General features: G+C 37.3%; 4 protein-coding genes and 1 long non-coding RNA gene across 8 annotated transcripts; 2 read left to right on the forward strand and 3 right to left on the reverse strand.

The window, feature by feature from the left end:
* Positions 1 to 1426: 1426 nt before the first annotated feature.
* On the reverse strand, positions 1427 to 1770 carry LOC138928103 (uncharacterized). Its single transcript, XR_011444567.1, has 2 exons — positions 1526 to 1770; positions 1427 to 1479 (listed from the first exon to the last, which is right to left on the reverse strand). It is a non-coding gene; the product is annotated as an uncharacterized lncRNA (long non-coding RNA).
* Positions 1771 to 3186: 1416 nt separating this feature from the next.
* Positions 3187 to 8473, reverse strand: LOC108073149 (RNA/RNP complex-1-interacting phosphatase). 3 transcript variants are annotated; one of them, XM_017164658.3, is made up of 7 exons: positions 8304 to 8473; positions 8159 to 8234; positions 7494 to 7693; positions 7223 to 7269; positions 4712 to 4819; positions 4159 to 4374; positions 3187 to 4032 (listed from the first exon to the last, which is right to left on the reverse strand). In XM_017164658.3, the coding sequence occupies exons 1-7, from the start codon at positions 8324 to 8326 to the stop codon at positions 3659 to 3661; spliced, it is 1044 nt and encodes a 347-aa protein (XP_017020147.1). In that variant the 5' UTR covers positions 8327 to 8473; the 3' UTR covers positions 3187 to 3658. The 3 variants fall into 3 exon arrangements, with proteins under 3 accessions (XP_017020147.1, XP_017020146.1, XP_017020148.1); XM_017164657.3 differs by having other exon boundaries at positions 3195 to 4035; positions 8304 to 8469; XM_017164659.3 differs by having other exon boundaries at positions 3893 to 4073; positions 8304 to 8469.
* Positions 8474 to 8856: 383 nt separating this feature from the next.
* wal (electron transfer flavoprotein subunit alpha wal) lies at positions 8857 to 10618 on the forward strand. The gene is made up of 4 exons (XM_017164543.3): positions 8857 to 8976; positions 9045 to 9111; positions 9201 to 9341; positions 9644 to 10618. Exons 2-4 carry the CDS (start codon positions 9070 to 9072, stop codon positions 10451 to 10453), a joined length of 993 nt encoding a protein of 330 aa, XP_017020032.1. The 5' UTR covers positions 8857 to 8976; positions 9045 to 9069; the 3' UTR covers positions 10454 to 10618.
* A 2436-nt stretch (positions 10619 to 13054) lies between these two features.
* On the reverse strand, positions 13055 to 26963 carry Buffy (BCL2 family apoptosis regulator buffy). Of its 2 annotated transcripts, none has more exons than XM_017164546.2 (5): positions 26886 to 26963; positions 13881 to 14169; positions 13652 to 13798; positions 13282 to 13590; positions 13055 to 13220 (listed from the first exon to the last, which is right to left on the reverse strand). In XM_017164546.2, exons 2-5 carry the CDS (start codon positions 14160 to 14162, stop codon positions 13056 to 13058), a joined length of 903 nt encoding a protein of 300 aa, XP_017020035.1. In that variant the 5' UTR covers positions 14163 to 14169; positions 26886 to 26963; the 3' UTR covers position 13055. The 2 variants fall into 2 exon arrangements, with proteins under 2 accessions (XP_017020035.1, XP_017020036.1); XM_017164547.2 differs by having other exon boundaries at positions 13881 to 14182.
* On the forward strand, positions 15237 to 17216 carry LOC108073079 (uncharacterized). Its single transcript, XM_017164545.3, has 4 exons — positions 15237 to 15634; positions 15736 to 16338; positions 16446 to 16618; positions 16678 to 17216. Exons 1-4 carry the CDS (start codon positions 15237 to 15239, stop codon positions 17214 to 17216), a joined length of 1713 nt encoding a protein of 570 aa, XP_017020034.1.
* Positions 26964 to 27123: the final 160 nt, after the last annotated feature.

Raw genomic sequence — 27123 nt, forward strand, 5'->3', positions numbered from 1 at the left:
CACATTTTAAAGTTCGTTGACACTCGACGATGCCTGGCACATTTTTCGTGTTTTGGCTCTGTGGCGCCATTAAGTATGCAGCAGTAATGTGGCGACAATAAAGTTTATGCAGCGGCGCCATGGGAATAAAAAAAATGGAAAAGAATTTCCAAAAATGCCAAGGATAAATATATGACCATGCATTTAGTGGGAGTTTGCAACTGCTGATAGGTCGGACGATCTGGAACATCTTAGGAGAAAATATCTTTAAAAAAAAACGGTTTTAACTTGCAGAGTAAAGTTAAGTTTTTATGATTTAAAAGTACAAGAAAATGTCCAGTTAAAATATTTTTAGTTTATAATTTTCGGATTAAATCTTTAACGATTTAAAAATACAAGAAAGGAATCTGAAAACCGAAATATTTTATTTTTATAATATATATTTATAGAAAATAATATAATTATTTATTTAATTATAATTAGAGCTTTTTAAATTTACTTATTTTTTCCTTATTACTTATTTTCTCTGCGTGTGGCACACATTTAACACAATGCAGTTGCCCAACCATTTCCCAGTATCCCAATTTTTGTTTTTTTAAGGACCTCCCTTAATGAGTGGGAGGAGATCCAAAGTGTGCGTGCCTCGCAACCATATAGCAAAAGAAAAAAAATCGACAAAATCAACCAATAAACTCTCGCCCTTCAGCCGCTTTAATTGCCCGGCAATGGTGTATTTTCAACGCGTTTCGATTCGAATCGAAACTGAATCGATTTCGCTGGGCACGATTCTTGATTCCTGATTGTCTTCCGATTCGTATCGTCTTTAAAGTAAACATTTGTTTTTATCTGGGGGCGGCTTTTAATTAAGATTGCGTACGGGCGATAAATGGCAAGTGTTTTCCCTGAGAGAACTGCGTTTCAATTGAGGGTTGAGCCAGGAACATGGCCTTAATCGACCTGCATTTCAACATAACGATTTTATTGGTTTTAACGGTAATGGTCCTTATAGCAGATGTATGAAATGTTTTTTTTTTTCTAAAAAATCTCTAAAGGACAAAAGGTATTATTATTATTATTAAATATATATTACATTTTTCCAGAAATATTTACAGGATATTTTCTAAACTATGTAGATTTAGATCCTCGACTTCACCTATTTCCCACTAATTTCTCATTTTCCCCAGCTTTTTCCCACTTCTATATAAAACTCCCCCTTTTCTCCTCCTCAGCTCCTGTCTGCTCCTGATCCGTCAACCCATTCAGTTTTTTATCAGCCAGACAGAACAAGCGACACCGTAAATCACCTGCGAAGAGCGAACAAAAGGCCGTGACAAACAATTGAGAGCCACGGAATGGTCTGCCATTGATATCAGTATCTGATTGACTCGATGGATTTCCTCTTCCTTTTTTCACCTTTTTCCCGCTTTGTGTCTGTAGCAGGGGCTAATTGAAATGGCCACGTTATTCTTTCCGTTTTTTTTTTTCATTCGTTTTTTCTGGCTTTGCAAAAGTTAAACACTATTATTTAAATCAATGCCTCGCTTACCTTATTTTTTTGCGCACGCCGCCTCGCTTCGCCACATATGAGTTGGCAATTTATGGGCCATGGCTAATTGTCCGCAGCGAACTTCAAAGAGTGGCCTGTCCTGGCCATGGCCAGAACTTGCTCCTCGCGATGATCACGCCGTGGAATGCAATTATCGCGCTCCAAGTTATGCTAAGATAAATGGGTGCTCCCAGGCTGGAAATTGGCAACACTTTCCTTCTTCGAAGTCGTCGTCGAAGTCCTCTTTTTTGTGGTCATAAACTAAATAAAAAAGAAGGCAACAACATAAGAAAAAACTCTCACAGAAAAGAGATAAACCGCACGCAACTGACAATTGGCAATTTTTGGTTAATTCAGGCAATTTATGGAGGCCAAAAGAGGGGGGCCATGGGGAGTGTGTCACTGGCGGCGTGACCAAAAGACCCATATAATAATGATCAGGAGGACATGAAACCCCCCACAGAGAAAGAGAGATGGAAAGAATGTTTATTTTTAGATTTTAGAGAGAGAAAAGATTTAGAAAAATATAAGTTAATCATTCTTCACACAAATATATAAGTAAAATAATTTAAATTAAATTTATGACCAATAAATAATGGAGAGAAAGGTAAAAATAGGTTTTTTTTCATTTTAGACCAAAAAAATAATAATATTAATTAAATAATTCTGAGCAATTTGCTTCTCTACATATTAAATTCTTTGAAAACTTTAAATTTGTAACCTAAAAAATAAAAATAATAATTTTTAAAGCCAAAAACCTTAATTATTTCCAAAATCTTCTTCTTGCCAACTTGATCTTCCTTTTTCCCAATATTAAACATTTCCAAGAATATATAAAAACTTAATCAAATAAAGATCTACCTGACATACAACCCCTTGCCACATTTAATGCCACTTTCCCCGTTTTTTGTTGGCCATATCTGTGGTGCTTGTCTTTGGGTCACTCGTCAGTTGCTAAAAATAAAGAGTGAATAAAGGAAGCCAGGCCAGGCCAAGGAAGGAAGGCCCAAACGCTGTCCAATTAAGCGCAACAAACAACTTTACGCCACATGCCACACACACCACATACAAACACACACGACAGGCGTTTATCGGGCAGTCAGATCAGAGATCCCGGCCAATTCGATCGATCCTTCGTTCCAGCCTTTTTGTAATGGCCAACGATTTGTCGCTGTCCATGCCTCTCGGACCCGGGGGCCATAATGACAATCGTTGATCGTGCGGTTGCGATAAGATGGCACAAAGATAAAGCGCCGATATCGGAACCCGAGGGGTCTGGTCTGCATTGACCACGATGGGCGGAGGCGACAGCAGCAGCAGGAGCATCTCAGCATTTATGCTAATAAGTTGACATTTGACCACCATGACGAAATAATGAAACGATCAGGAGCCGCCTCAAAAGAGTGACAGGTACTGGGAGAAAAGACAGGGGTATTTACTGTGGTTTAAAAGGTGAAATTTTAAAGCAAATTAGTTGAATTCTTTATGAAATAGCTTGTATTTATTTTGCTTTAATTTGTACATTTAATTTTATAGGAATATAAAAACATAATTTTCAATTTTACAGGGTTTTTATAACAAATTTCCATTATTTCCTTGAATTTAATTAAATTTTAAATCAATAAACCTATAAATCTATATATAAATGATCTAAACTCCTCCCAAGTACTCTCAAGTTATTAATTTGATGATGACCATGATTTATAATTTAAAATATTTTAAATATAATAAAATTCACCAAAACGAATTCTGCTACTTTTTACTCAACCCCACCCCACTGTCTGTATTATATATTTTTTTTTTCGCCATTCTGACATTTGTTTTTGACACTGTCCTCTGCCAGAACCCCTGGGCACCGCTGGTCACCTTGCGAATTTCCCGGAATTTTCACGCGCTCTCCTCTCGCTGCTTATCGGAGATGCAGCATCTTCACACGATCTGAGCCGACGGCTTGTTAACTACCATTACTACCATTATGTGATCACTCGATCGTGTTGCAAATGAATTTTAATTGTTGTTCCCCTTGTTGCACTTTAATTAGCCATAATTTACAAATTGGCCAAAACTGTCATTGCGTTATTTATTACAAATTACATGCTTGTTTGGGTTTGTCAAGGAGTTAATACCTAGCAGCTACTCTACATCGCTATCGCGATGCCGGCGGCTTCTGTGGCTTCGTCTTCTCTCATCTCGATGGTGGTTTTGATAGTAGTTTTGATCATAGCCTCTTGATCGGTTGTCTTGACGCTCTTCGCGATCCTGTTGCCAATTTGAGCCGTCATAATGATAATGATGATCTTCTCTGGGATAATTATCTCTTTTGTAGTCCTGCCATCTGTGGGAGCTGTGAGCACTGTGGCTTCTATCGTATCGCTGGTGGTTTTGGTAAGGCGAACGATTGTCTCTGTGGTAGTTCGACTCCCTTTGGTAGCCATTAGAGCGGAAATATGGTTTTGGTGTTTGGGTTCGCCAGTTTTGATAAGATTTCCGGTAATTGTGATTCTGATCTACTAAAAACGAAGCATACAAAATGGTTCTTTGAGTTACACTAATGAGAAAGGGCAGTAAATAGATTATTTACAAGGAATTTAATCAAATGTTAATCAATGTTCACATTTTATTTAGTAACTTACTGCGATTGTATTTGTTCTGATAGCCTTCATGTCTCTGGTAATCCCGCTGCCATCTATCTCCAGATTCTTTTCTATATGATGATCTTTGCTTGGAATCACTTTTGCCACTGCCATCGCTTTCTATGCTGGATTGCTTTTCGTCTTTTTGTGTGAGGTCTTTCAGAGAACTCATGTAGTTCTGACGCTCAATCTCGTGACCACGAGCAGCAGCAAAGGCTAGGGCATTAATTAATATATATTTCAGTGTTATATTATTAGGAAATAGCCTACGCTCAGGTTTGACAGAACATATCAATACATCGAAACTATATTGATATTAAATGCGAATTTCGATGATTAAAATCAATAAATAAGTGTAATAAATCGACATTATGTTCGATATAAAGGACTATTATAATCAAGTTGAAAAATTAAATAATTTAAATATAATGTTATTTTTGTCTATATATCTAATATATAATATTTAATATTTAATTTTAATTTAATTTTAATTATATATCGATATCTTAATATCATATCGATTTTATTTCCGATTAAAATCCCTTTTACTCACTTTCTATAGCCTCCTTGGGTGACTTCTTCATCATGGTGATCATGAAATAGCAGATGAGGTAACCAGTACGATTCACACCATGTGTACAATGAACTCCTATTAGTTTATCTGTAAAAAAAATAAATTTGTATAAATTAAATGCAATTTAAATGTAAATAAAGCTATATAAAAAATCCAAACCAAATTCTTATGATGTCCAACTTTTTGGTTATATCTTTTGCCTGGTTTTTGGCAGGATTGCCGCCAGTCTGCTGCAAATTGCTACAAATTTCATTGCAAAACACGGCCACAGGAATGTCCTCTTCTGCCCTGACTCCCTGACACTCCTCCTCCTACTCTTGCGCCTCCTGGACCGCTCCACGCCCATTGGTAACACCCACGCCGTTGAGAGACCGCAACAGAAAACCGGCCTGGCCTGGCCTGGGCAATTTGGCAAAAAAGCAGAAGCGACCTGAGCTAAATCTAGAAAACAGCGCGCACCGCGCTCTGCCAATAATAACATTGGCTATAAATTTCACAAAAACATGTCAGCGGGAGGGATTTGTGAGCGGCACAAAGCGGGGGATTCGGAGGAGACTCAGACAACCCACCAGGTCGCGGTGGCCGCCTGCCTTTGTGCACTATGCGGGTGCTGGTTTCGAATTGGCTTTAGCCTTAGCTTTGGGTTTAAGTTTTCGGTTTTTGGTTTTGGCTTTGACTTTGGCCTGGTTGTTCCTGGTCATTGGCAGCCATCGGCCAACAAGCTGCCAGTCAGTCAGTACGTCATGTTTAGGTTGGCATTTAAGCCAACTTTACAGGGAGAAAAGAAAAAACAAAATTAAATTACGAGAATGCAAGCGGAGCATCCTTGTCCCGCTGACAGGGGACAGTGGTTTAGAGTTTATAATATATATAGAAATGGAGGAATTATTTTAAAATACTTTTTGGGGCTAAAGAAAATTCAGAAAATGTTGCTATACTATTTAATACTTATTTTAGAATTATAAAAAAATCGGATAAATCCTTTATTATTTTTTTTTATAATAAACTCAATTTTTTAATTTTAATCATTTTCTTTATAATTATAAATAAACTCAACTAATACTCTTATATTTTCACTAATTTCTATAATCAAAATTTATATTATGCATTTAAAAATTATATCAGGCTAATAATCGTGATCAATAAAATAATAATATAAATACATTTTCTACAATATCCCACTGTTCCCAGTCAACGACTTCGCCTTGTTCTTGATCACAAACGTATCCTCTACTACCTTCATCGCCCCGTTGACAAGTTGCGACCACCTCGGATTTGACTTATTTACCCTGATTTGTTTCGTTGTAAATATGTTGGCAGCCTTCGTTGCATTTATTTATTTATTGTTTTGTTTTACGAGACTTTCCGCGGCGCCAGATCTTGTATTAATTAAAGGCCTAGGACCACTTTATAGCAGGCATTTTTACATATTTTCTGAGCTAAATCGGTTCACACATACATTAGCGCAAGATGAAAGTGCTTGGGAAAATATTTAAGCGTAGGCAGCGCCCACAACTAAAAACGAAATAATTATGAAGTTAAGTTTAAGGCGGGAAAATTTTAAATTCCCCTTAAATATTTTTTAAGTTTAAGAAGGCTACTATCAATATAAATAATCAGAAAATTAAGAACTTCAAGAAAAACAAAACAATTCCCTAGAAAGAAAACTAAATAATATATATAAGAAAATATATAAATAATTGTTAAAATTAATAAGACTATTATTAATATAGTCTTTACATTAAGAACTTCGAAGAAAACAAAAATATATATATGAAATTTGAGTATCAGTTTAAGTCAAATCTTAAAAACAAACTTTTTAAACTTCTCATATATAATAATATAATATATAATTTTTCTCACTGCACCAAAAGCCTCAATGCAATTTGCTTCGTTATGAAAAATATATAAATGAAAAGCGCGCCTGTGCGCATGCCTTTTGTGCATAATTGGAAATGCCTTTTCCCTCACACTCTCTCATGACTAAGCTCCATGCCCCGTATGTAAGTGATTTGTTTGCCCGGGCTCCTGACTGGCAGACAGGCTCCCAGAGATTCCACAGATCCCAGCCAGCCTCTCTCCCCACTGATGCTGCCCTGAGCCCCAAAGGCCAACTGACTGACTGCCTGACTGATTGAGTGTGTGCGCCCACACCGGCAGTCTGCCAGGCCGCTAAAAAGGGTTAAATAGAGTATTTCTCTTTGCTGGCGGCACATTTCACCACTTTGTGGCTCTATGTGTTTGCGGTGCGCTTGCCGGCTGATAGGAATCTTTGGAGGCAGTGCAGCACTGGGATTAGGATACGTGGTAATTGCGGCTGCCCCTCCATTTTTATATATTTTTTGTTTTGCATATTTTTGTGGCTCTAATTACGCGTAAAGATATGCATCTTCTTGGGAACTGCATCTGCATTCTCCACTGGAAAGCGTTTCCCACGACCCAACAGGCTCAAATAGGCCATCATGTGGAAGGTTTTTGACAAGCACTCACCATTATCCGCATTGCTGGCAAGGAAGTCGGCCACAAAGCCACAAAATCTGTGGAGGAATGGAGATAAGGGTTCATTAGTTGGAAATATATTAATAAATATATTAAAAAATTTAATATGAGCCAAACAAGAGCTATTTTAGGCAAGTTTTTTAACGTTGCGAGAGTGCCTTATTTTTGTGGAAATACTAAATCGGATTACATTAAAATCGATATACATTAAAATCTAAATTATTAATCCATATTATTAATAAGTAAACAAATTTTTAATTACTTTTCAGCCAACGCTCGTGGTGGCGTCTGTTTTCCCGGTATCATTAGCTTCTGATGTCGCACATCGTTGGCAGCAAAGGCATTCGGATGATAGTAGCGGTTCGTGTTGGTCAGATCGATGATCAGGCCCAGATTCGGCACCGATTCCATCAGCGATTCAGGCGCCAGGCGCAGCTTCTCCTCCACCCTGGCGTTGACATTCTGTAAAAAGGATAAAAACGAAAGAATGAGGATAAGGCAAAGGCAAATACACGACTCAGAAATTGCTCAATTTATGCAAAAGGGCCCCCGGGCGGCAGGCAATTAATATATATAAGCAGGAGGAGAAGAGCTTCCAGGAGGAGAAGCGCTTCCAGCTTCGTGGCGTTATTTAATTAAGCAAAAACAATTTAATTTAATATTCATGTGTGGGGTCCCATGTCCATGTTCCAGTTGCCACTTTTATGCATAATTACAATGCACGAAATTCGTCGTCGCTGCTGTCGTCCGATGTCCGTTGTTATTTATTTTTAGAGGGAAACCTCCAAGTCGGTGGTCCTTGCACCGCCGCCGTCACATCCATCAATTGACGGTGGCCCCCTGGCCCTGGTCCTCTCGCCTGTCAACCGGTTTACGGGGACAAGCAAATGGTTGCTCCTACAAACGTGGTTTAAGGGCGAAGCTTACCTCATGCAGCGGCACCTTGAAGGCTATGAAACGCGTCCCGGGCACCCTTTCGCCGATCGGATTGTAGTTCAGCCATCTGAAAAAATGTAAACAAAGGGTATTTCTATCACAAGGCAAGCAAATAATGTATTTGTTCTTTACTCACCGGTCGGGTATCGCCTTGGCCATTGTCTGTTGTGTTTTTAAAGATATAGCTGCCTTTAAAACGTTAATTTTTGGATGTTGCTTACAAAATTTAAGAAAATGTGTTATAATAAAAATGCTTGTTTTTAAGAGAGCTGCCAGAGTTCTACAAATAACACATGTTACGCAGGTGACGCTGTTAGCTTAGGTTAACAGTTCGTATAGCAGTAGGCATTGGCGGGTCTGGCAACGCTGCTGTAAAAGTGACCACTGTTAAAAGGAGGCGCACAGTGGAGCTTGGTTTTAAGAGTTGATATCACATTTAATTTGTAAAATCGAAATAAAACAAAAACGAGTACCTTTTCAAATTTTATCAAAATCTAATAAAAAAAACTAAAGCTAAGAAATTTAACATTTTAAATAATTTTGTTTGGCAATGACTAAAGGAAGCTATATTATTTTTGTTTTAAATTTTATTAATTAGTTTTTATATATACCCCCTGAATTTTAATTTTATTAAATTTATATATTAATTATTATTTAATATATTCCTCTTGATTTTACTCCCAAATAGTCTCTTACCCCCACTGTACCACACTGTACATCGTCTAAAATGTCCCAAAAAACGACAAACGCCTGAACAGCTGATTCGCCGCGAGAAACCTTTGGACTTATGTGATTTTTTTATAGCCGAGGTAAGTTTTTGATCAATTTCATTAATTATTTAATTAATCAAACAAATTTCCACCTACCCTTAAATTAGATAATCCAACTAGCTAATCCCTAAAATGTTCGTCAACAGCACGCGGAATGTGATGCGCAGCAGTTTCGTAAGTGTAAAAATTTATTAAAAATAAAAAAGCGCAGGCGCTGGGGGCTCTGAGTTAAATAACAACTAATTCATTTATTCCCCTTTTAGCTGCAGCGCTGCAAGAGCACCTTGGTGGTTGCCGAGCACAACAATGAGGCCCTCAACCCCCTCACCTTGAACACTATTTCCGCGGCCAAGAAGATCGGCGGTGACGTCACAGTACTAGTGGCTGGCACCAAGTGTGGACCCGTAAGTCTCCTAGTCTCACAAAAAGGGGTTTAGATATCTTAAATAGTAGTATATATCTAGATAGGTTTTGGTAGAGGTTATAAATTCTATATAAAAATGTGATCTTTAAGGTTTTCCCGTAGCTTTAGCTCATTATTTGTTGTGGGAAATTATAGCTGATGCCGGCATCTAGTTATATAAATAGTTGTCTTTGTGAAGAAAGTACAAACTTGGAAGAATTTTTCATATGTGGCAGTTGACTGCACTTAAAACTAGCTATAAGCTTCAAGAACTACTTAAACCTTCTCTCTATTTTATTCCAGGCCTCCGAGGCTCTCTCCAAAGTCGAAGGCGTTACCAAAGTCCTGGTGGCTGAGAATGCTGCCTTCAAGGGTTTCACCGCCGAATCGCTGACACCTTTGGTCCTTGCCGCCCAATCTCAGTTCAAGTTCACCCACATCCTAGCTGGCGCCTCGGCTTTCGGCAAGAATGTTCTGCCCCGCGTGGCTGCCAAGCTGGATGTCTCCCCCATCTCCGAGATCATTGATGTCAAGTCGGAGGATACATTTGTGCGCACCATATACGCTGGAAATGCCATCCTAACCCTCAAGTCCAAGGACCCTGTGAAGGTGATCACTGTGCGAGGCACCAACTTCCCACCGGCGGCTACCAGCGGCGGAAGCGGAGCTGTGGAGCAGGCACCAGCTGGTGAATATGCCAGCACTCTTTCGGAATTTGTTTCCCAAGAGCTGACAAAATCCGATCGTCCGGAGTTGACCGGCGCCAAGGTTATTATTTCCGGAGGACGTGGCCTTAAGTCCGGCGATAACTTCAAGCTGCTGTACGATCTGGCTGACAAGTTTGGCGCCGCTGTGGGTGCCTCGCGTGCCGCTGTGGATGCCGGCTTTGTGCCCAACGATCTGCAGATTGGTCAGACCGGCAAGATTGTGGCTCCCGAGCTGTACATTGCCGTTGGCATCTCTGGTGCCATTCAGCATCTGGCTGGCATGAAGGACTCCAAGACTATTGTGGCCATCAACAAGGATCCCGAGGCTCCCATCTTCCAAGTGGCTGACATTGGCATCGTGGCTGATTTGTTCAAGGCTGTGCCCGAGTTAACTGGCAAGTTGTAAAGAGGAGGAGTAACTGTCCCGTGTGTTTGTAGTGTATAAAAATTATGTACCGATGAATCGATAACTGCTGCATTTATTTGAATTTCTAACCGAGTCTGCGGAAGATTTTTCCTCACAAATTTTGTAATAAAAAAGAAGAAGACGAACCCCTATTCTATAAAGAGATTGTAGTGTTCTCAGTTCGAGAGGAATAAGAGATGTGTTTGGGGCATATATATATACAAATATTAATCAGGTCTAGAGATAATGTAAAAATCAACAGGGATTAAGCAGTTTTATCTTTGCAATTACGAGTTTGAAGTGGCTGGCTTTTAGGTGTCTATAAAAATAGAGATAATTTCTTATCAGAATTCAAGATCATATCGTATGTTTACTTTTTTCAGAAGCTTTTATTAAAAGCTTTATTAGTTAAATAAACATGTGGCATAAAGCTGTCAGTGGGAGAAACTTCGGCACGCCGAAGTTTGTATACCCTTGCAGATAGTAATTGGATCTAAAGAATAGAGCCATTCTGGTTAAATAATTAAAAAAAAATAATAATAAATAATATATAAAAATGTGTATATTTATACATAGCATAAATAAAATTCGTTGCAAACTTCTAACTGAAATTATAATACCCTGCAAGGGTATAAACATGTTTAAAATTGGCAAACAATTAAAAATTTTTTTATATTTAAAATTGCTGTACGCAGATTAATAACCTTGTGAAAGCTAACACAGAAATGGTTCAGAATTCAAATTAATGAATTTTTGTCTTAGTTTGCAAAGTTTGTCTTTACTCACAGTTTGTTTGTGGCGTCCAAATGTAAATATTTATTTTCTCTTCATCTTTTACAAATTATTTGAAAAATCACTGGCACTTTTTTTACTCCAACCACAGAAACAAAAAAGACGAACGGCACGCTTTCGTCCTTTTTTTGCCCGTTTGCCACATTCCTTCTTACTCTTTTCCTCCGCATCGCTTTTGCCGATCAAAGCAAGAAGAAGACGCAAAAGCAAGGCGGAAACTAACGGGACTTGTTCAGTTCGCTGGCTTGGCCACGCGCTCTGTCTCACTCGCACCCGCACTTGCAATTGGACTAAACTAAAACTGAAATAAAACCGAACTCTACGCAGTCCGGGCAAAGATTTTTCCGGCTTTCTCAGGGCTTTCACTTTTCCCATCACAGAGAATGTTTTCCCGCAATTTTCCGATCGTTTTTCCCCGTTTTAAGCCCGTTTTTCACAGGAGCGCACTTTTTTCCTACCGAACAGTTTTTTAGCGAAAAATTATAAGAGGAGGAAGGAATTGCAGACGCCTAAAAGAAGGAGGCTGCGAGAGAGCGCTCTCTCTTCCAGTTTCCCCTCTCCCGCTCTCCGGAGCTCCCAGGAGCGCGCTTTTTCTTACCGAAAAGTTTTTTACCGAAAAATGGAAAGAGGAATTGCGAAACGGAGGGAATTGAAGACGACGAAAAGATGGAGGCTGCTAAAAAAAAAACACACAAAACAAACGAACTACACTTTTTCGGCCGTTTTTTGACCGTTCTATACATTTTTCCTCATTTTCTCCGCTTCGCAAGCGGAGCCAGAAGAAGACACGAAAGCAAGGCGGAAACTAACGGGACTTGCTCAGTTCGCTGGCGTGGCCACGCGCTCCGTCTCACTCGCACCCGCACTTGCAATTGGACTAAACTAAAACTGAAATAAAACCGAACTCTACGCAGTCAGGGTAAAGATTTTTCTGGCTTTCTCCGGGCATTCGTTTTTCCCATCACAGAGAATGTTTTCCCGCAAATTTCCGATCGTTTTTCCCCGTTTTAAGCCCGTTTTTCGCAGGAGCGCACTTTTTTCCTACCGAACAGTTTTTTAGCGAAAAATTGAAAGAGGACGCCGAAAAGATGGAGGCTGCGAGAGAGCGCTCTCTCTTCCAGTTTCCCCTCTCCCGCTCTCCGGAGCAAAAACTAAAATATATAATAAATCTAATCATAATTATTATAAATATATACATATATAATAAATATAAATATATATATTTAAATATATCAAGACCAACATCAAATGTTTTCCAGATGTATTTAGATTTTCCACTAAAATCTTAATAAAACAAAAGGAAGTTAACTTGAACAACCCGAAGCTTGTATATCCTTGCAGTTTGCAATTGGATTATTAAGACTTGAGCCATTCTGGATAATAGGTAATATATGTACATATATAAATATATAAATGCTATATATGTCGGAACGGGCCGGATCGGACAACTATATCATATACCTGCCATACAAATGTTCGATGAATTTTTAGAAAAAAAAATTTTAACTTGGCTGTTTTTTAACATTTTTACCATTTTTGAGATATGGCTATTTCATATTATTTAACATAATAGAAAAAAAATTATAACTTTGTTGTTTTTCAACGTATTTTCATCTACTTATTTTATTATTTCCGAATTTTGGTATACATTTTATGAAAATTGGATAACTATATCATATAGCTGCCATATAAACCAATCAGTAGATGTAGAGAAAATGTAAAGCTGGGAATGCAAAACTGTAACTGTCAAACTGTAAACATAATAAGTATAGGTAAAATGTAATGAAATAATATTTGCAAGGGTCTATATTCAATTCGTAAATCGTTGGTATATTTTCGGTATTATCGTGCTTATTATAAATCGTAGAATCATAAAAACTAAAATCAAGCCAAAGACCACACCAATCACCAGAGTGGTCCACTCCAAGGGATTTAAACTGTTGTTGGTGGGTAAGACATGGGTGTTGATGCCGCCCTAAAATGAAGAAATAAACTATTAAATATAATATTTTTTTAAAAACCATTAAAGATCCTACCCAACCACCATTCTCATTGATCCAAGGCACCAACTCATCTTCTATAACCTCGGACACACTCTCCATCAGCTTGGGCAGGTACTCCGGATGACCCTGGCGCACACAGTCCACGGACAGGCCACCGGCAATGGCAAACAGAGAGATGACCTTGCTCCAGGTGATCTCCACACGAAAAAGGTCACGTCCCACAGCGCCCAAAAGCAAGCTCACAGCATCTGGAGTGTGAAATTCACCGCCAGGATTGCGGCAAATCTGACGGGCAACGCCATTGTAAACCCGGGGATGCATGCGCTCCAGTTCGTCGCCCAGCTAAATATAAAATTTTGTTTAATTTACATTATTTACTTATTATTTTAAAGAGTATAATTACCACTTGAACAGCTGGAAAGACATCACGAACAATGCCCAAGGAGGTGGAACCTAGTATGCTGCGTATGCGCTGCAAACCCAGTTTTTTATTGAACAAACCTGATCTTCTCAGGCGTCGTTTGATATAGTGGCCACACAAACAGCGACCCTGGCAGGGGAAAAAATAGTAAATATATTTATAATATATCTAAGAATGTTTAAAATATTATTTTTTCCCAATAAAAACCCACCTGCGTGATGATATCCTGCGCTGGTATCTGTGCCGCCTTCCAGCCAATAGTATAGGATAGCTTCCTGGTGACCACATCGCTAACATTGCTCAGTCTCCTCCTGGTTGTCTCTCCCCTCTGGCTACCTCCACCCACCTCCAATAAGGAGGCGGAATGTAAAGTAGCTGGAAAACTGAATTTTCTACGATTCTGAGCCTGCAGCAAACGTTCGCTTTGGGTGGTGGCCATGGGGAAACCGTTGCTGAAATTATCGTTATTCGTGGGATACGAGGTGCCGGGCATTGAGATCCTGCGGGGAATTACTTGTAAGAAATTAACCAGAGTCATAAATCAAAACTACTCATATGTAGTTTAAGATCCAGTTTAGAGCTGGTGTCTTGTTAATTCAATTAATTGCATTTAATTTGGCGAATGCCTGACCGCTGGGAATAACCTGTCCCACACATTGAACATTAAACATTAATAATAATTGGCTCAAAGCATAAATGTCATGTTTAGCTAATGGGAAAGCTATACAAATATGGACCAAAAACACTGGTGAATGAACCTAGGAAATCAGATTAAGAGTAAGGAGAACACTTCCCACATGGACAAGTGATCAAGAGGGATTTAAGGTACAAATAATTAAATATGAAATAATTAAAAAAAAAGTTTGAGATTTCTTAGGAATCAAGAAATACTTTTCAAGATATTTTTAAAATTCTAGACATTTGTTAATCTATCAATAAATATATCTTATAATTAAATCAATTTTTCACTGTTTAGATTTCATTATAACGCTCTTGTGTATGACTCTTTACCCGAGGTTGCCCAAAATGGTCACATTACCGGACAGATTGTCGGCTCGTTAGGTTTGATTGGACTTCTGGCTAAACAGCGCTCAGAAATCCACAATATGGCCAAAATGTTACTGCTGCCTCTGTGTTCGCAGCTGTTGTTGTCATTAGTTGTCCACAAGCGAGATGTCAAATGGCAAATGATTTGTGGGACAAGTGAGTTTCGGATTCGATTCGAATTGTATTGAATTGATTCGAAGATGAAACCGAACTCGGTTCCCCGGAGAGCACTTGGCAATTAGCTTTACATAACCTGACCCACTCAACAAAGCCGCAAACCAAAGCCAAATCCGTTCGTGACCAAGGAAAGTCCATCGATGGGTTGACACCAAAGTCGTGTGTGCTGTGTGTCTTTCTTTACCTATAAAAGTAATAGCTGTCTTAGCTGTCTTGGGAAAGTGATCCCAGCCAGAATAAATCGTTTCAAAAAATTAATTCAGGCCAGGGAAGTCACGCCCTGGGCTTAAGAGCTTATAAAAACCCTATAGCTTGGGGTGTCATCAGTCAGTTATTGGTGAAAATGTCAACCAGGTGGACGTCTCTAGTCATTGCCCTGATGGGTTTGCTAGTTGTCAGGAAAAGTCTGGGGGATGTCTCGCATTATTATGCCTCTCCTTTGGAACAGTTTGGAAACTATCTACACGGTCAAGTGCCCTTTCAGCTGGGTTTAGCTCCTCCTAGTTTATATGGACCTGGTACTGGTTCTGGTAGTGCTCCTCCTGCTTTTGCTCCTGTCACTCCATCTCCAGTGGCTCCAGCTCCCGTGGCCACCACAGAGTTTAGTCTGCCGGAGATTATTGAAAATCGCAGTATCAAGTTTCAGGGAAGCGGCGGCCATGGTGGATTTATACCTCTTAGTCAGCATTATCTTCCACCGGCCATAGAAGAGCGTCCCAACTATGAAAGTCCCAAGCCCAGGTGAGTTTTTTATAAATTAAAAATATTTCTATATTGTTATATTATTCGTTATTTTAATAAAATAATAAGATATTTTTAAAAACAAACCCTCCTTCTTTCAGCGAAGAACCTTATCCCGCTTACTACTACCCCCAACCTGGTGGCACTATCATTACCACCTCTATACCCACAACTACCACCACTTTAAGACCCATAATAGTGCAAGATCCTGGCGAGGAAATAGAGACCATTCATTCCCCAGGCTATGACTACCATGCGCCCGTGGCTGTCCCTGTATTTCCCACACAAAAACCCTCCACACCTGCGCCTGTATACCTTCCTCCTGAAGGTATTCAGGATCAAAATCAACTACGTCTCCGACTCAAGGACATGCGTTGCCTTTCTGGAAGATATTTCCGAGCTGTGTTCAAGTTGGACAGCTTTTTGGGAGCTGCACCAACATTGGATCAGGACAACGACGATGTGCAGGATAAACGCTGTGAAATGAAGCTTTCAAGGAGTTTTCTGCTGCTGGATATTTCAGGCGAGGATTTCGAGCGTTGTGGTGTGAAATCCTGTGGTCAGGACTTGTGTTTACGCCTGCGATTTCCAGCTATAAGAGGGTTAAGAACCAGCGGGGATTCGATTTTAACTCTACACTGCAAAACCCAAGAAAGAGTGGCGGTCAAGACACATGCCTTGAAAATGGCTGTGGCCAATGATGTGTAAGGATGACAGTTATTTTAAAGGATTTTAATATTATATAATTAATAATAATAATAATAATAATTAATAATTATAATTAATATTATATTTATAATACATTTTTTAGACAATCTCGCAGCGCTGGCAGCTACGCCCATGGCGGCAATCAGAATCCCTTTCGCACTCATGTGGAGCTACTCAGAAAGGGTGGCAATGGTTATACCCGTCATCTGGAGACCAATGGAGCAGTGCAGCTGGGCGAGGAGTTGCTTTTGAGAGCTCATGTTCTGGCGGGGGATGGTAACCTATAAATTCTCGACATTCTAAGCATTCTTCTAAGACAAATCCTCTTTTTACAGGCTGGAACTACACCAAGCTAAGCGATGTCCAGCTTCAAAGGATTGCATCTGGCGGTGAAGTCCTCAACACTGTTCAGTTAATCAGCTCCAGAGGCTGTCTCAACCCTGCCATGCTCTCCATCTGCTCTCATTCCCCCATTTTGGAACCTCCTTTGGGCCAGAGACTTCGCTTCAAGGCTGTGATGTTTCCTGGAATGCGAAGTGGAGAGGTTTTGATGATCTCCATGCGGATTACAGGTTGCTTGGAGCGCGAGGATTGCCAGGTGACAGCCCAGGATTGCTTGCCTTCGGTGGGTCAAAGGAGACGAAGGAATGTCTCTCATGGCAATGGCACTGAGGTGTCGGAAGTTTCACACCTGAGTTTTAGGGTTATAATGCCGGGAGCTGAGGTGGAGGAATTAAGCAAGGATATGGGGGATATTGAGAGAAATTTGGGAGTTAGAGAGGTGTCCAAGTCACTGGCTTTATTTGGCAGCTTGGGTTTTGTGGTGATGCTTCTGGGTGTGGCCATTGTGGCTTTGTATAAGTTTGGAAAATAGTGAAAATGTGGGAAATTATGGCAGGTTTTTTAAAAATATAAAGAATAATGTATATTTAATATATATAATATAATAACATTTTTTGATTTTATTAGAAAAGTATAAAGAAGATTGTGTCGTTATAAAATCTATTTTAAAAGTGTCGAAAAGGATCCAATAAAATTTGTTAACATTAAAAATTACTATAAAAATGCCTTTAGAAGAGGTAAAAAATTATAGAAAATGTTTTGACACTTTTTTAAATAGTTTTAAAATCTCCATAAATTTCTGAGGCAACCGTAATACAAAACTATTATTTTAAAATCCTGAAAAAGTAAAGAAATAATACCTAACTAGACAAAAATATTAAATATACCTCTCTATAGATTGTTACTCCAGTACAAAACCCAATTAGAACCATAACAAGTGTTTTCCCAGTTCTAAAGATATGATTCTTGTTGGAAACTGAACCCTAACTTTGTTATCAGTGAACCAATTTCAATTAAGCTGCCACATTCCTATAGAGACCCCCTGGTGTGTAATTAAATTGTTACTTTCATAGATTTTCAGACCCCCCACAAAGACCAAAAAGCGTCGAAAATCAGCCACTAATTGGCTGCGATTTTCATGCCCATTAAGCGTTAACTGTCAGCTGCCACCGGAGGAGCAATGCTTGGATTATCATACTATATATAAACCAAAAGCCGACTTACAAATTGCACCAAATAACAAAGCCAAAACTGTGAGCCGGGTGAGCCGCGTTTCATTAGTCGCCCCGCTCGAAGCGTGAAAACGTGATAGAATTTCGGTTTGAGCCAGCATTTATATATGTATGTACATATATATGTATATCTGGTCATAGCCAAAATCGCTCAGATCGGCGATTGCAATTTGCGAATTGCGCACGCTGTTTGGGAAATCAGTCAAGTCAGAGTCACTTGGCTTAGATTTGGGTTTTTTTTTTTTTTTGTTTTATTTATTTTGAGCCTGAGACCTGACCAATTACAAGCAACATGAACATAAATAAACTTTTATTAAGTGCTAATTTCTGTTTTAAGCTTGAAATGGGCAAAGATATTGGCTCGATGGTGATGCCAATAGAGCGATAAGTCAATTTACTTGGCAGCAAGAGAGACAGAAAGACGTTTAAAAGACAGCCTTCAGATTGGCACCGTTTGATAGGGTTGGATATAGGTTTTTTTCGGGAGTTTCCTTAGGGTTTAATGGAGAAAAAAATGCGCAAGAAAAACCTAGAAATTAAGGTAAATCAGAAAGAGAATTAATGAAAATTTCAGACATCTTTTAAAGGCGAACTTATTTCAAAACTTAATAAGGTAAATAATATTTTCAGCAAATAAATGATGAAATATTGATGTATAATATAACATAACATTCTATAAAAGAAGATTACTTTTGTATATTTTATTCAACACATTTGACCATTTCTAATCTTCAATATAAGACGGAAATTAATGTTGAATAAATTTAAAATATATTTACCCATTTATAAAACAAAAATAATTTTTTTAGAAATTTTAATTATATCTACCTATAAAAAATATATTTAGAATTCCCCATTATATTCCCTGATCTCTTTTCCATATTCTTTCACTGACCTAAGTCAAGCGTGAAATTATGCGCTCGCAAAAATTCCCACAGCTCTCTCTCCCTCTGAGATCATCGATGGCTGAAGATCATCGATGCGTTCGCATCTCCTGGCCATTTTTGGAGGGGGTAATGGCTATGGGAATGTGGAGCCCGCTGATGTTTTGCAAGCTCCAGTGCCCGATGTTAACTAATTAATAATCCCGACACGTTCCGTCGTCCGTACAGAATCAAGGGGCAGAGACGAGGCTATATAGCCTGGCTATAGCCCGAGCTGTACGTACTTTGTCTTTGTCGCTTAAATGGCAGGCAAAAATGTGTTTGCCTGAACATAAATTAATGTCGTCTCCGGCCCCCTAAAACTGGCGCTTAAGTTCGTGTTCAATCTTAGCTCCAATCCATGGAGTTCCCCACATTGCACTTGCTGGCAATTTACACTCTTCAGCCAAAAGTCGAAGCCAATGTATATGTGTGTCTGAGTCTGGACCTGGCCTAAACAATTTTCATGTCGTCGTCGGATTGTCCGCTTAAATTATCGACTACTTAGTGCCCAGTTTAGCGAATGCCTAATAAATATTTATGAGCACACTTCATTTTAGTCAATTTTCAAATGGACAAGCAAAATGCGAGACTACTCTCTGTTATGTCTGTTTCGGTTCTATGAATGGATCGATCATGATCGTTGATTACTTTTTGTATATACATATCTATATATATGGAAGGGGATTTTGCTTTCAAAATAAGTACACATTGGCCCACATGCGAAAAGGGAGGAGTTTAGTGGAATTTACTTGAGTTGCTGTTGGTTTTTTTGAGATGAATATAAAGACCACCATCGGATGGATCTCGTTGATAATGACTGCATAGAATATGTGGAAATACATATGCAAATTATAAGACAATCTTGCAGCGTAATATTTTCAGCTTATAAGAAAATAAAAATGAATTCTCTTAAATGTGGTCATCAGTCTTTCTCCAAAACTCGAGTGGAAAAGTATTATAAATAAATAAATAAATATAAAAGAAATGCGCTGCTTTATTATTTTCTCCTTTGAACGTGCCAACCTGGTCAGCCTCCAGAGCCATGTTGAGCTGGACGCCTTTAATAGTCTGAATAGGCTGAATCGTTACTGTATCGATGTCACCAATCAATTCAAGGAGGATGAGTATATGTCCATCACCACAGCATCCACAGCGAAATTCCTGCACTAGGCTGAGGGAGAACCCACCGAGGATGGCAAGTGGGTCGAAATTAGTACGTATACTTCGGTGCCTACAATAAACGATAATGTTTGCTCGTCGAAAATGTTTTATATATGTCTACTGCTGATTTTTAAAAACTGTATATTTTTCTTAATTAAATTTCAATTTCGAACTCTAAAGTCTTAGTTTCTTGTTTTAAAAGAAAGGATTTTAGAAATCTATGTTGTAGAACTAAGATTTATTTTTGAATTTAGGTCTTAAGGTAAGCTCTATATTTTCTGAGATTTAAAATGTTTGAATATTTTATTTCTTTGGGATTTGTTTAACATAAACCTCTAGGCCCCAAAAGTGCCATGAGGCACTTATTACATTATTCACTCTAGAAAAAATTATTTCATTTAATTAACAGAGCTTCCATTTACCCCAAAATCACCATTCTATTATTTTATAAATTTCCTGTTTTAATTGGATTAACTCAAACTACACCAATGGATTTATGCACAATTAGTGTCCCTCCCCCCCGTGCACACATTAATTTATGAAATGCTCTGCCATTGGCCAGACTCCTCATAAAAAAGCCAACTAAAATCAACAATCGCGGAATCAGCGAGTTGCTCGCACTCATTAGCAACTTTTATTAACCAAAAGTGTCAAATGTTTTATCTGCCGTTGGCGATTGGCCCAAAGCAACCGAGTTTGGCCTAAAGCATTTGTTAGGCATTGCATTTAATTTTATTTTTGCTTTGTTTTTTTTTTTCATTTTTATGGGCTGTCCGACTTGTTTTTTGTCTGTGGGCTGTGCGTTTTTAAGCATTGTGAGCATGTTAACATTTGTGTTACTGATTTTTTACAACATTTGACAGTTACGCAGGCCCAGAGAGGCCCGAAGCTTGGAATTTCGCATTTATTTATTTATCTATTTCAAATTCGGAGCGCATGACAAACGATTTTGAAGCAATTTGACTTTCGATCGGTGTGATTGGTTAATCAACTCCAAAGTATAAATTGTATATCGAGAGAAAAAGTTCCATATTTTCATATATTTCAGAATTTTGGTTTTAATTTTATGAAAATCGGACGACTATATCTTATAGCTTCGTTGTTTTTCAAGGTATTTTCATCTACTCTGAGATATAATAAAAATAGAAACGAACCGTAGAAGTAGAGAAAATGTAACGCTGGGAATGTAAAACTGTAACTGTCAAACTGTAAACATAATAAGTATAAGTAAAATAAAATGAAACTTTGTTTTGTGTGTGTTTCCAGCATTTAAATTTATAACGTGTATTGTATTGGATATTTAAATCTAATATATATATTATTTTATACGATCGTTCTTTTTTAAATTTTGTCAAGAGCAAACTATTATATGGTGTGCATAAATATACAACTTTTATATATTTCCTATTATTTTTATACCCTTGCCAGGGTATTATAATTTTAGTCAAAAGTGTGTTACATAGTGAAGGGTTCATTTCTGACCCTATAAATCATATATATTCTTGATCAGCCCAAAAAGCGGAGTCGATCTAGCCATGTTTAGGAGAAAACAAATTTAAAAAATTTTTTTTTAATTTCTTAGGTCCTAAAATTGTTGAAGTTGTCAAAAAAAAATTGGAAAAAATTTCAATTTCTTAAAATGTGAAATTTAGTATGCAGTTTCGTTATCCTATAAAAAACTAGCACAGAAAAGCTTTCCGAATTGAATTTGATGCTTTTTTGGCTTAGATATGACTTTTTTTTTAAATAAAAATACCATTTAAAATATAAAAATATTCATTTAAAGAGTGTGAATATTTTAGATCTTCTTGAGGTGTTTTATGATTTTTGTCAGCGAAGGAGTCGTTTCCGACCCCATAAATCATATATATTCTTAATCAGCCCAAAAAGCGGAGTCGATCTAGTCATGTTTAGGAGAAATCAAATTAAAAAAATTTTTTTTTTAATTTTTGAGGTCCTAAAATTGTTGAAGTTGTCAAATAAAAATTGGAAAAAATTTCAATTTCTTAAAATTTGAAATTTAGTATGCAGTTTTGTTACCCCAGAAAAAACTAGCACGGAAAAGCTTTCCGAATTGAATTTGATTCTTTTTTGGCTTAGATATGCCATTTTTTATATAAAAAAATACCATTTCAAATATATAAAAATATTAATTTAAAGAGTGTGATTATTTTAGCTCTTCTTGAGGTGTTTTATGATTTCAGTCAGCGAAGGAGTCGTTTCCGACCCCATTAATCATATATATTCTTGATCAGTCCAAAAAGCGGAGTCGATCTAGCCATGTTTAGGAGAAAACAAATTTAAAAAATTTTTCATTTAATTTTTGAGGTCCTAAAATTGTTGAAGTTGTCAAAAAAAAATTGGAAAAAATTTAAATTTTTTAAAATGTGGAATTTAGTATGCAGTTTCGTTATCCTATAAAAAACTAGCACAGAAAAGCTTTCCGAATTGAATTTGATGCTTTTTTGGCTTAGATATGACTTTTTTTTTAAATAAAAATACCATTTAAAATATAAAAATATTCATTTAAAGAGTGTGAATATTTTAGATCTTCTTGAGGTGTTTTATGATTTTTGTCAGCGAAGGAGTCGTTTCCGACCCCATAAATCATATATATTCTTAATCAGCCCAAAAAGCGGAGTCGATCTAGTCATGTTTAGGAGAAATCAAATTAAAAAAAAAATTTTTTTAATTTTTGAGGTCCTAAAATTGTTGAAGTTGTCAAATAAAAATTGGAAAAAATTTCAATTTCTTAAAATTTGAAATTTAGTATGCAGTTTTGTTACCCCAGAAAAAACTAGCACGGAAAAGCTTTCCGAATTGAATTTGATTCTTTTTTGGCTTAGTTATGATCGGTTTTTGATTGAATGACAGATCATATGGCATATGGGTATACAAATTTCGGTTTCCCGAAGTTAGTTTCCTTTCTTGTTTTTCTATTAATATATCCAGAATGGCTCAAGTCTTAATGATCCAATTGCAAACTACAAGGATTTACAAGCTTCGGGGTGCCGAAGTTAGCTTCCTTTCTTGTTTTACTAGGATTTTACTGCAAAATCGAAATATATCTGGAAAACATTTGATGTTTGGTCTTGATATATTTAAATATATATATTTATATTTATTATATATGTATATATTTATAATAATTATGATTAGATTTATTATATATTTTAGTTTTTGCTCCGGAGAGCGGGAGAGGGGAAACTGGAAGAGAGAGCGCTCTCTCGCAGCCTCCATCTTTTCGGCGTCCTCTTTCAATTTTTCGCTAAAAAACTGTTCGGTAGGAAAAAAGTGCGCTCCTGCGAAAAACGGGCTTAAAACGGGGAAAAACGATCGGAAATTTGCGGGAAAACATTCTCTGTGATGGGAAAAACGAATGCCCGGAGAAAGCCAGAAAAATCTTTACCCTGACTGCGTAGAGTTCGGTTTTATTTCAGTTTTAGTTTAGTCCAATTGCAAGTGCGGGTGCGAGTGAGACGGAGCGCGTGGCCACGCCAGCGAACTGAGCAAGTCCCTTTAGTTTCTGCCTTGCTTTCGTGTCTTATTCTTGCTCCGCTTGCAATGCGGAGAAAAGGAAGAAAATGTATAGAACGGTTAAAAAACGGCCGAAAAAGTGCAGTTCGTTCGTTTTGTGTGTTTTTTATTAGCAGCCTCCATCTCTTCGTCGTCTGCAATTCCCTCCGTTTCGCAATTCCTCCTCTTCCCATTTTTCGGTAAAAAACTGTTCGGTAGGAAAAAGCGCGCTCCTGGGAGCTCCAGAGAGCGGGAGAGGGGAAAGTGGAAGAGAGAGCGCTCTCTCGCAGTCTCCATCTTTTGGGCGTCTGCAATTCCTTCCTCCTCTTTCAATTTTTCGCTAAAAAACTGTTCGGTAGGAAAAAAGTGCGCTCCTGCGAAAAACGGGCTTAAAACGGGGAAACACGATCGGAAAATTGTGGGAAAACATTCTCTGTGATGGGAAAAGTGAAAGCCCTGAGAAAGCCGGAAAAATCTTTGCCCGGACTGCGTAGAGTTCGGTTTTATTTCAGTTTTAGTTTAGTCCAATTGCAAGTGCGGGTGCGAGTGAGACAGAGCGCGTGGCCAAGCCAGCGAACTGAACAAGTCCCGTTAGTTTCCGCCTTGCTTTCGTGTCTTCTTCTTGCTTTGATCGGCAAGAGCGATGCGGAGGAAACGAGTAAGAAGGAATGTAGAAAACGGGCAAAAAAAGGACGAAAAAGTGCCAGTGATTTTTAAAATAATTTGTAAAAGATGAAGAGAAAAGAAAAATTTATATTTGGACGCCGCAAACAAACGGTGAGTAAAGACAAACTTTGCTTTTTCTCTCTTTCTGTTTTTGTTCTCTTTTGCATATTTTCTTGTTCTCTTGAATATCCTGGAGATCCTGGATCCACATTTATGGATTAGAAATTTCAGGCACAGGGTATAAAAATGAACTAAGCCAAAAATTCATTAATTTGAATTCTGAACCATTTCTGTGTTAGAATTTATAATTGTTTGCTAATTTTAAACATTTTTATACCCTTGCAGGGTATTAAATTTCAGTCAGAAAACAGAAAATTAACTTATTGCTCATATATCGCGAAGTTAAAATACCGATATATAAGTATATCGAACTTTTAGAAGTAAAAAATATAGAACTATAATTAGAAAATATTTTATATATTTTTATATTCTTATTTGAACTGAATATCTGTATTTTGTCATCCTAAATTATCGATCTTTACTTCAAATATCATCCCTGACCCCATTTTTGACATTTACTTCCCTCCCCAATCAAAAGTTCATTAAAAACCCATTTTCCATATATTTAATTGCATAGTCGACGGTCTGACAGCAAAATGTAATACAATATCTTAAACGATATTATTGGTATTTATTTTTTTAAGCCGCAAACTTGCGGTTCAAGTGTTTTTTATCTTTTTATTGCCAACTCAGCTCGAATGTAAAGTGAAAATGGTTAAATTAGAGGTACAACGCTTCTGTTGGACAACTGTCTTGGCAATTTTGAAATTTACACCGCCTTCGAGGGGGCAACGCAACAGGTGGTAAACATTGTTCGGAGATCATTAACTGTTGATTTTGCACTTTTTCAGCCACCAAGCAAGCCGATCGACCGACCAACCAATTTGCGTCATTCAAATCGAACGTGAAATGGCATAAAAGCCGGCTTGGGGGTGTTAAGGGGTTAGGGCAAGTGGTATACACAGATGTAACAGGTGCTTTTCTCCAGTTAATTGCATTAGTTCTACAGATCTAAAGTGTGTATTATGTAGTTGCAGCTGGGTCTGGTCCAGTGAGCTATTATTTGTTATTGAGAACTCTTTTTTTCTTAAGATCCTAATATATTATTTAGGTTTTTTAATTATTTTTTAGCTTTGTTAAGCAAAATATATTTTTTTAAGAATAAAAATCTAGAAAGGCATCTGCAAATAACCCTAAAAATTTAAAATTCCCTGTTTACCTTTAAAAACTGCTAAAATTGAAGGAGAACGTTATCGAAAGCTATTAATTATATTATAAAATACTTATTAATTTTGAAATTTATTTTTAAAAGGGTTTTAATGATTTTAAAATTATATATGAATATTAACCCATCAAATTTATTTAAAAAATTTACTCAATTTATATTATTCACAAAAACTTCCTATTCCCGATAATAATGGAATGGTGTTATATTTCAATTGTTTGAAAGAGAGTTATTTATTTCTCTTTGAAACAATTGAAATTTAAGACCATCCCACCCTCTTCATTTCCAGACTTTTGCTATTAAATTTAGCTTTAAGTCATAAACAATTTTCGCCGGAACAAAAAAACCAACAAAACACAACAGAAATCAAAGTGTCCAACGCCTTTGTCAATAAACATTTGTCGTTCCACGCTAATTGCCAACTTATTTCGCCGCAAACAAACACACTTACAAAACACAAAAATGAGAAAAAATTCAACTGAAACTGAAATCATTTATGGCAAAGTCAATTGAGTTTACCGCCTGCCTTGCCATCTCTTTCTGTGATGTGGGTGCCAGCTTTACGTTGATTATCCAGAGAATACAAAGAGAAAAAAAAACAATAACACCAGATATACATTAACCAACACACACACACATTATACATATAAAACTACAACATTTAATTAAATTAATATTGCTGTTGATGGTCGGTTTGAATCAGGACTTTCAGCTGTTGCTTTCCGGCTTTTTCAGGCTTCAAAAAAGAGTCCGTGATCTTTAGGTGGGGTTTTATTTATATTTATTGTTTTATGTATTTAATTATTTTACAGAAAACATTTTTTTCTTTTATTTTTTATTATTTGTTTTATTTTCCTTAATTCTTCCCTACTATTTAATTCTTTAATTTTCGTCACATTCATCACACCTTTTTTTACGTATAATTTCGGCTAATACCACTCCCTATATACACATATATTTTCCCTTTGCCGGCTTATCACTTTTTGGCCGTGAATCGTATTGATACGGATGTTTATCTTTGATTGTCGGATGCGCAATTTGCGGCTGATAATGATAATGGCAACGCTGCTTATTATCTAAATTTCAATTTCGGTTTACGGTGAGCGGAATAATAAAAGAGAAAACACAGTTAAATAAATGAAGGAAACAACCAACCGAGAGGCATGGAAATTGCTTAATTATTAATGCGCGGAGTGTTGTGTGTGTTTTTGAATTAAATTCGGAATCAGGAATCAGGTTGCGGAATATTCACGGTCACTGTTTTGGCAGTTGAAGGTTTGTATTCGTTTAATTACCAACAACACCGGAAATCGTAAATAAGTTTTCACATTTTTATTTATTTTTCTTATTTTTTATTTAATATTTTGTTTTAGTTTTTAGCTATATCTTTTATATATATTTTTTTATAAACCAACCGTTATTATTTATCCAACGAAAGTCGCAGAAATTTTAAGCAGCCCGCCGTAGGTACCGAACACCTCGAAAGCTAAACATGAAGTGAAAAGCTAGAAAAATATAAACAAAAAAAAAAAAACAGAAAATCAAATGGCCCGCCCAACGATAAATAATAATCGATTATTTTTCCCACAGCTAAGTATTACCCCATAATCATTTATATCTCACAGAGGTGTGGCTACACTGTTTAGTATTTTT

The sequence above is a fragment of the Drosophila kikkawai genome, chromosome 2R, assembly GCF_030179895.1.
Source record: "Drosophila kikkawai strain 14028-0561.14 chromosome 2R, DkikHiC1v2, whole genome shotgun sequence".
Classification (NCBI taxonomy): Eukaryota; Metazoa; Arthropoda; class Insecta; order Diptera; family Drosophilidae; genus Drosophila; species Drosophila kikkawai.

What these genes read in the sequence shown, in the direction of transcription:
- wal (XM_017164543.3), top strand. Translation starts at nt 9,070, where the DNA reads ATGTTCGTCAACAGCACGCGGAATGTGATGCGCAGCAGTTTC. An exon ending in ATGTGATGCGCAGCAGTTTC is followed by an intron (nt 9,112 to 9,200) that starts GTAAGTGTAAAA and finishes TTCCCCTTTTAG; the next exon opens with CTGCAGCGCTGCAAGAGCAC. An exon ending in CTGGCACCAAGTGTGGACCC is followed by an intron (nt 9,342 to 9,643) that starts GTAAGTCTCCTA and finishes ATTTTATTCCAG; the next exon opens with GCCTCCGAGGCTCTCTCCAA.
- Buffy (XM_017164546.2), bottom strand. Translation starts at nt 14,162, where the DNA reads ATGCCCGGCACCTCGTATCCCACGAATAACGATAATTTCAGCAACGGT. An exon ending in CGCAGGATATCATCACGCAG is followed by an intron (nt 13,799 to 13,880) that starts GTGGGTTTTTAT and finishes TTCCCCTGCCAG; the next exon opens with GGTCGCTGTTTGTGTGGCCA. An exon ending in TCTTTCCAGCTGTTCAAGTG is followed by an intron (nt 13,591 to 13,651) that starts GTAATTATACTC and finishes TTTTATATTTAG; the next exon opens with CTGGGCGACGAACTGGAGCG.
- LOC108073079 (XM_017164545.3), top strand. Translation starts at nt 15,237, where the DNA reads ATGTCAACCAGGTGGACGTCTCTAGTCATTGCCCTGATGGGTTTGCTA. An exon ending in TATGAAAGTCCCAAGCCCAG is followed by an intron (nt 15,635 to 15,735) that starts GTGAGTTTTTTA and finishes TCCTTCTTTCAG; the next exon opens with CGAAGAACCTTATCCCGCTT. An exon ending in ATGGCTGTGGCCAATGATGT is followed by an intron (nt 16,339 to 16,445) that starts GTAAGGATGACA and finishes TACATTTTTTAG; the next exon opens with ACAATCTCGCAGCGCTGGCA.
- LOC108073149 (XM_017164657.3), bottom strand. Translation starts at nt 8,326, where the DNA reads ATGGCCAAGGCGATACCCGACCG. An exon ending in TCAAGGTGCCGCTGCATGAG is followed by an intron (nt 7,694 to 8,158) that starts GTAAGCTTCGCC and finishes TCCTTTTTACAG; the next exon opens with AATGTCAACGCCAGGGTGGA. An exon ending in CCACGAGCGTTGGCTGAAAA is followed by an intron (nt 7,270 to 7,493) that starts GTAATTAAAAAT and finishes ATTCCTCCACAG; the next exon opens with ATTTTGTGGCTTTGTGGCCG.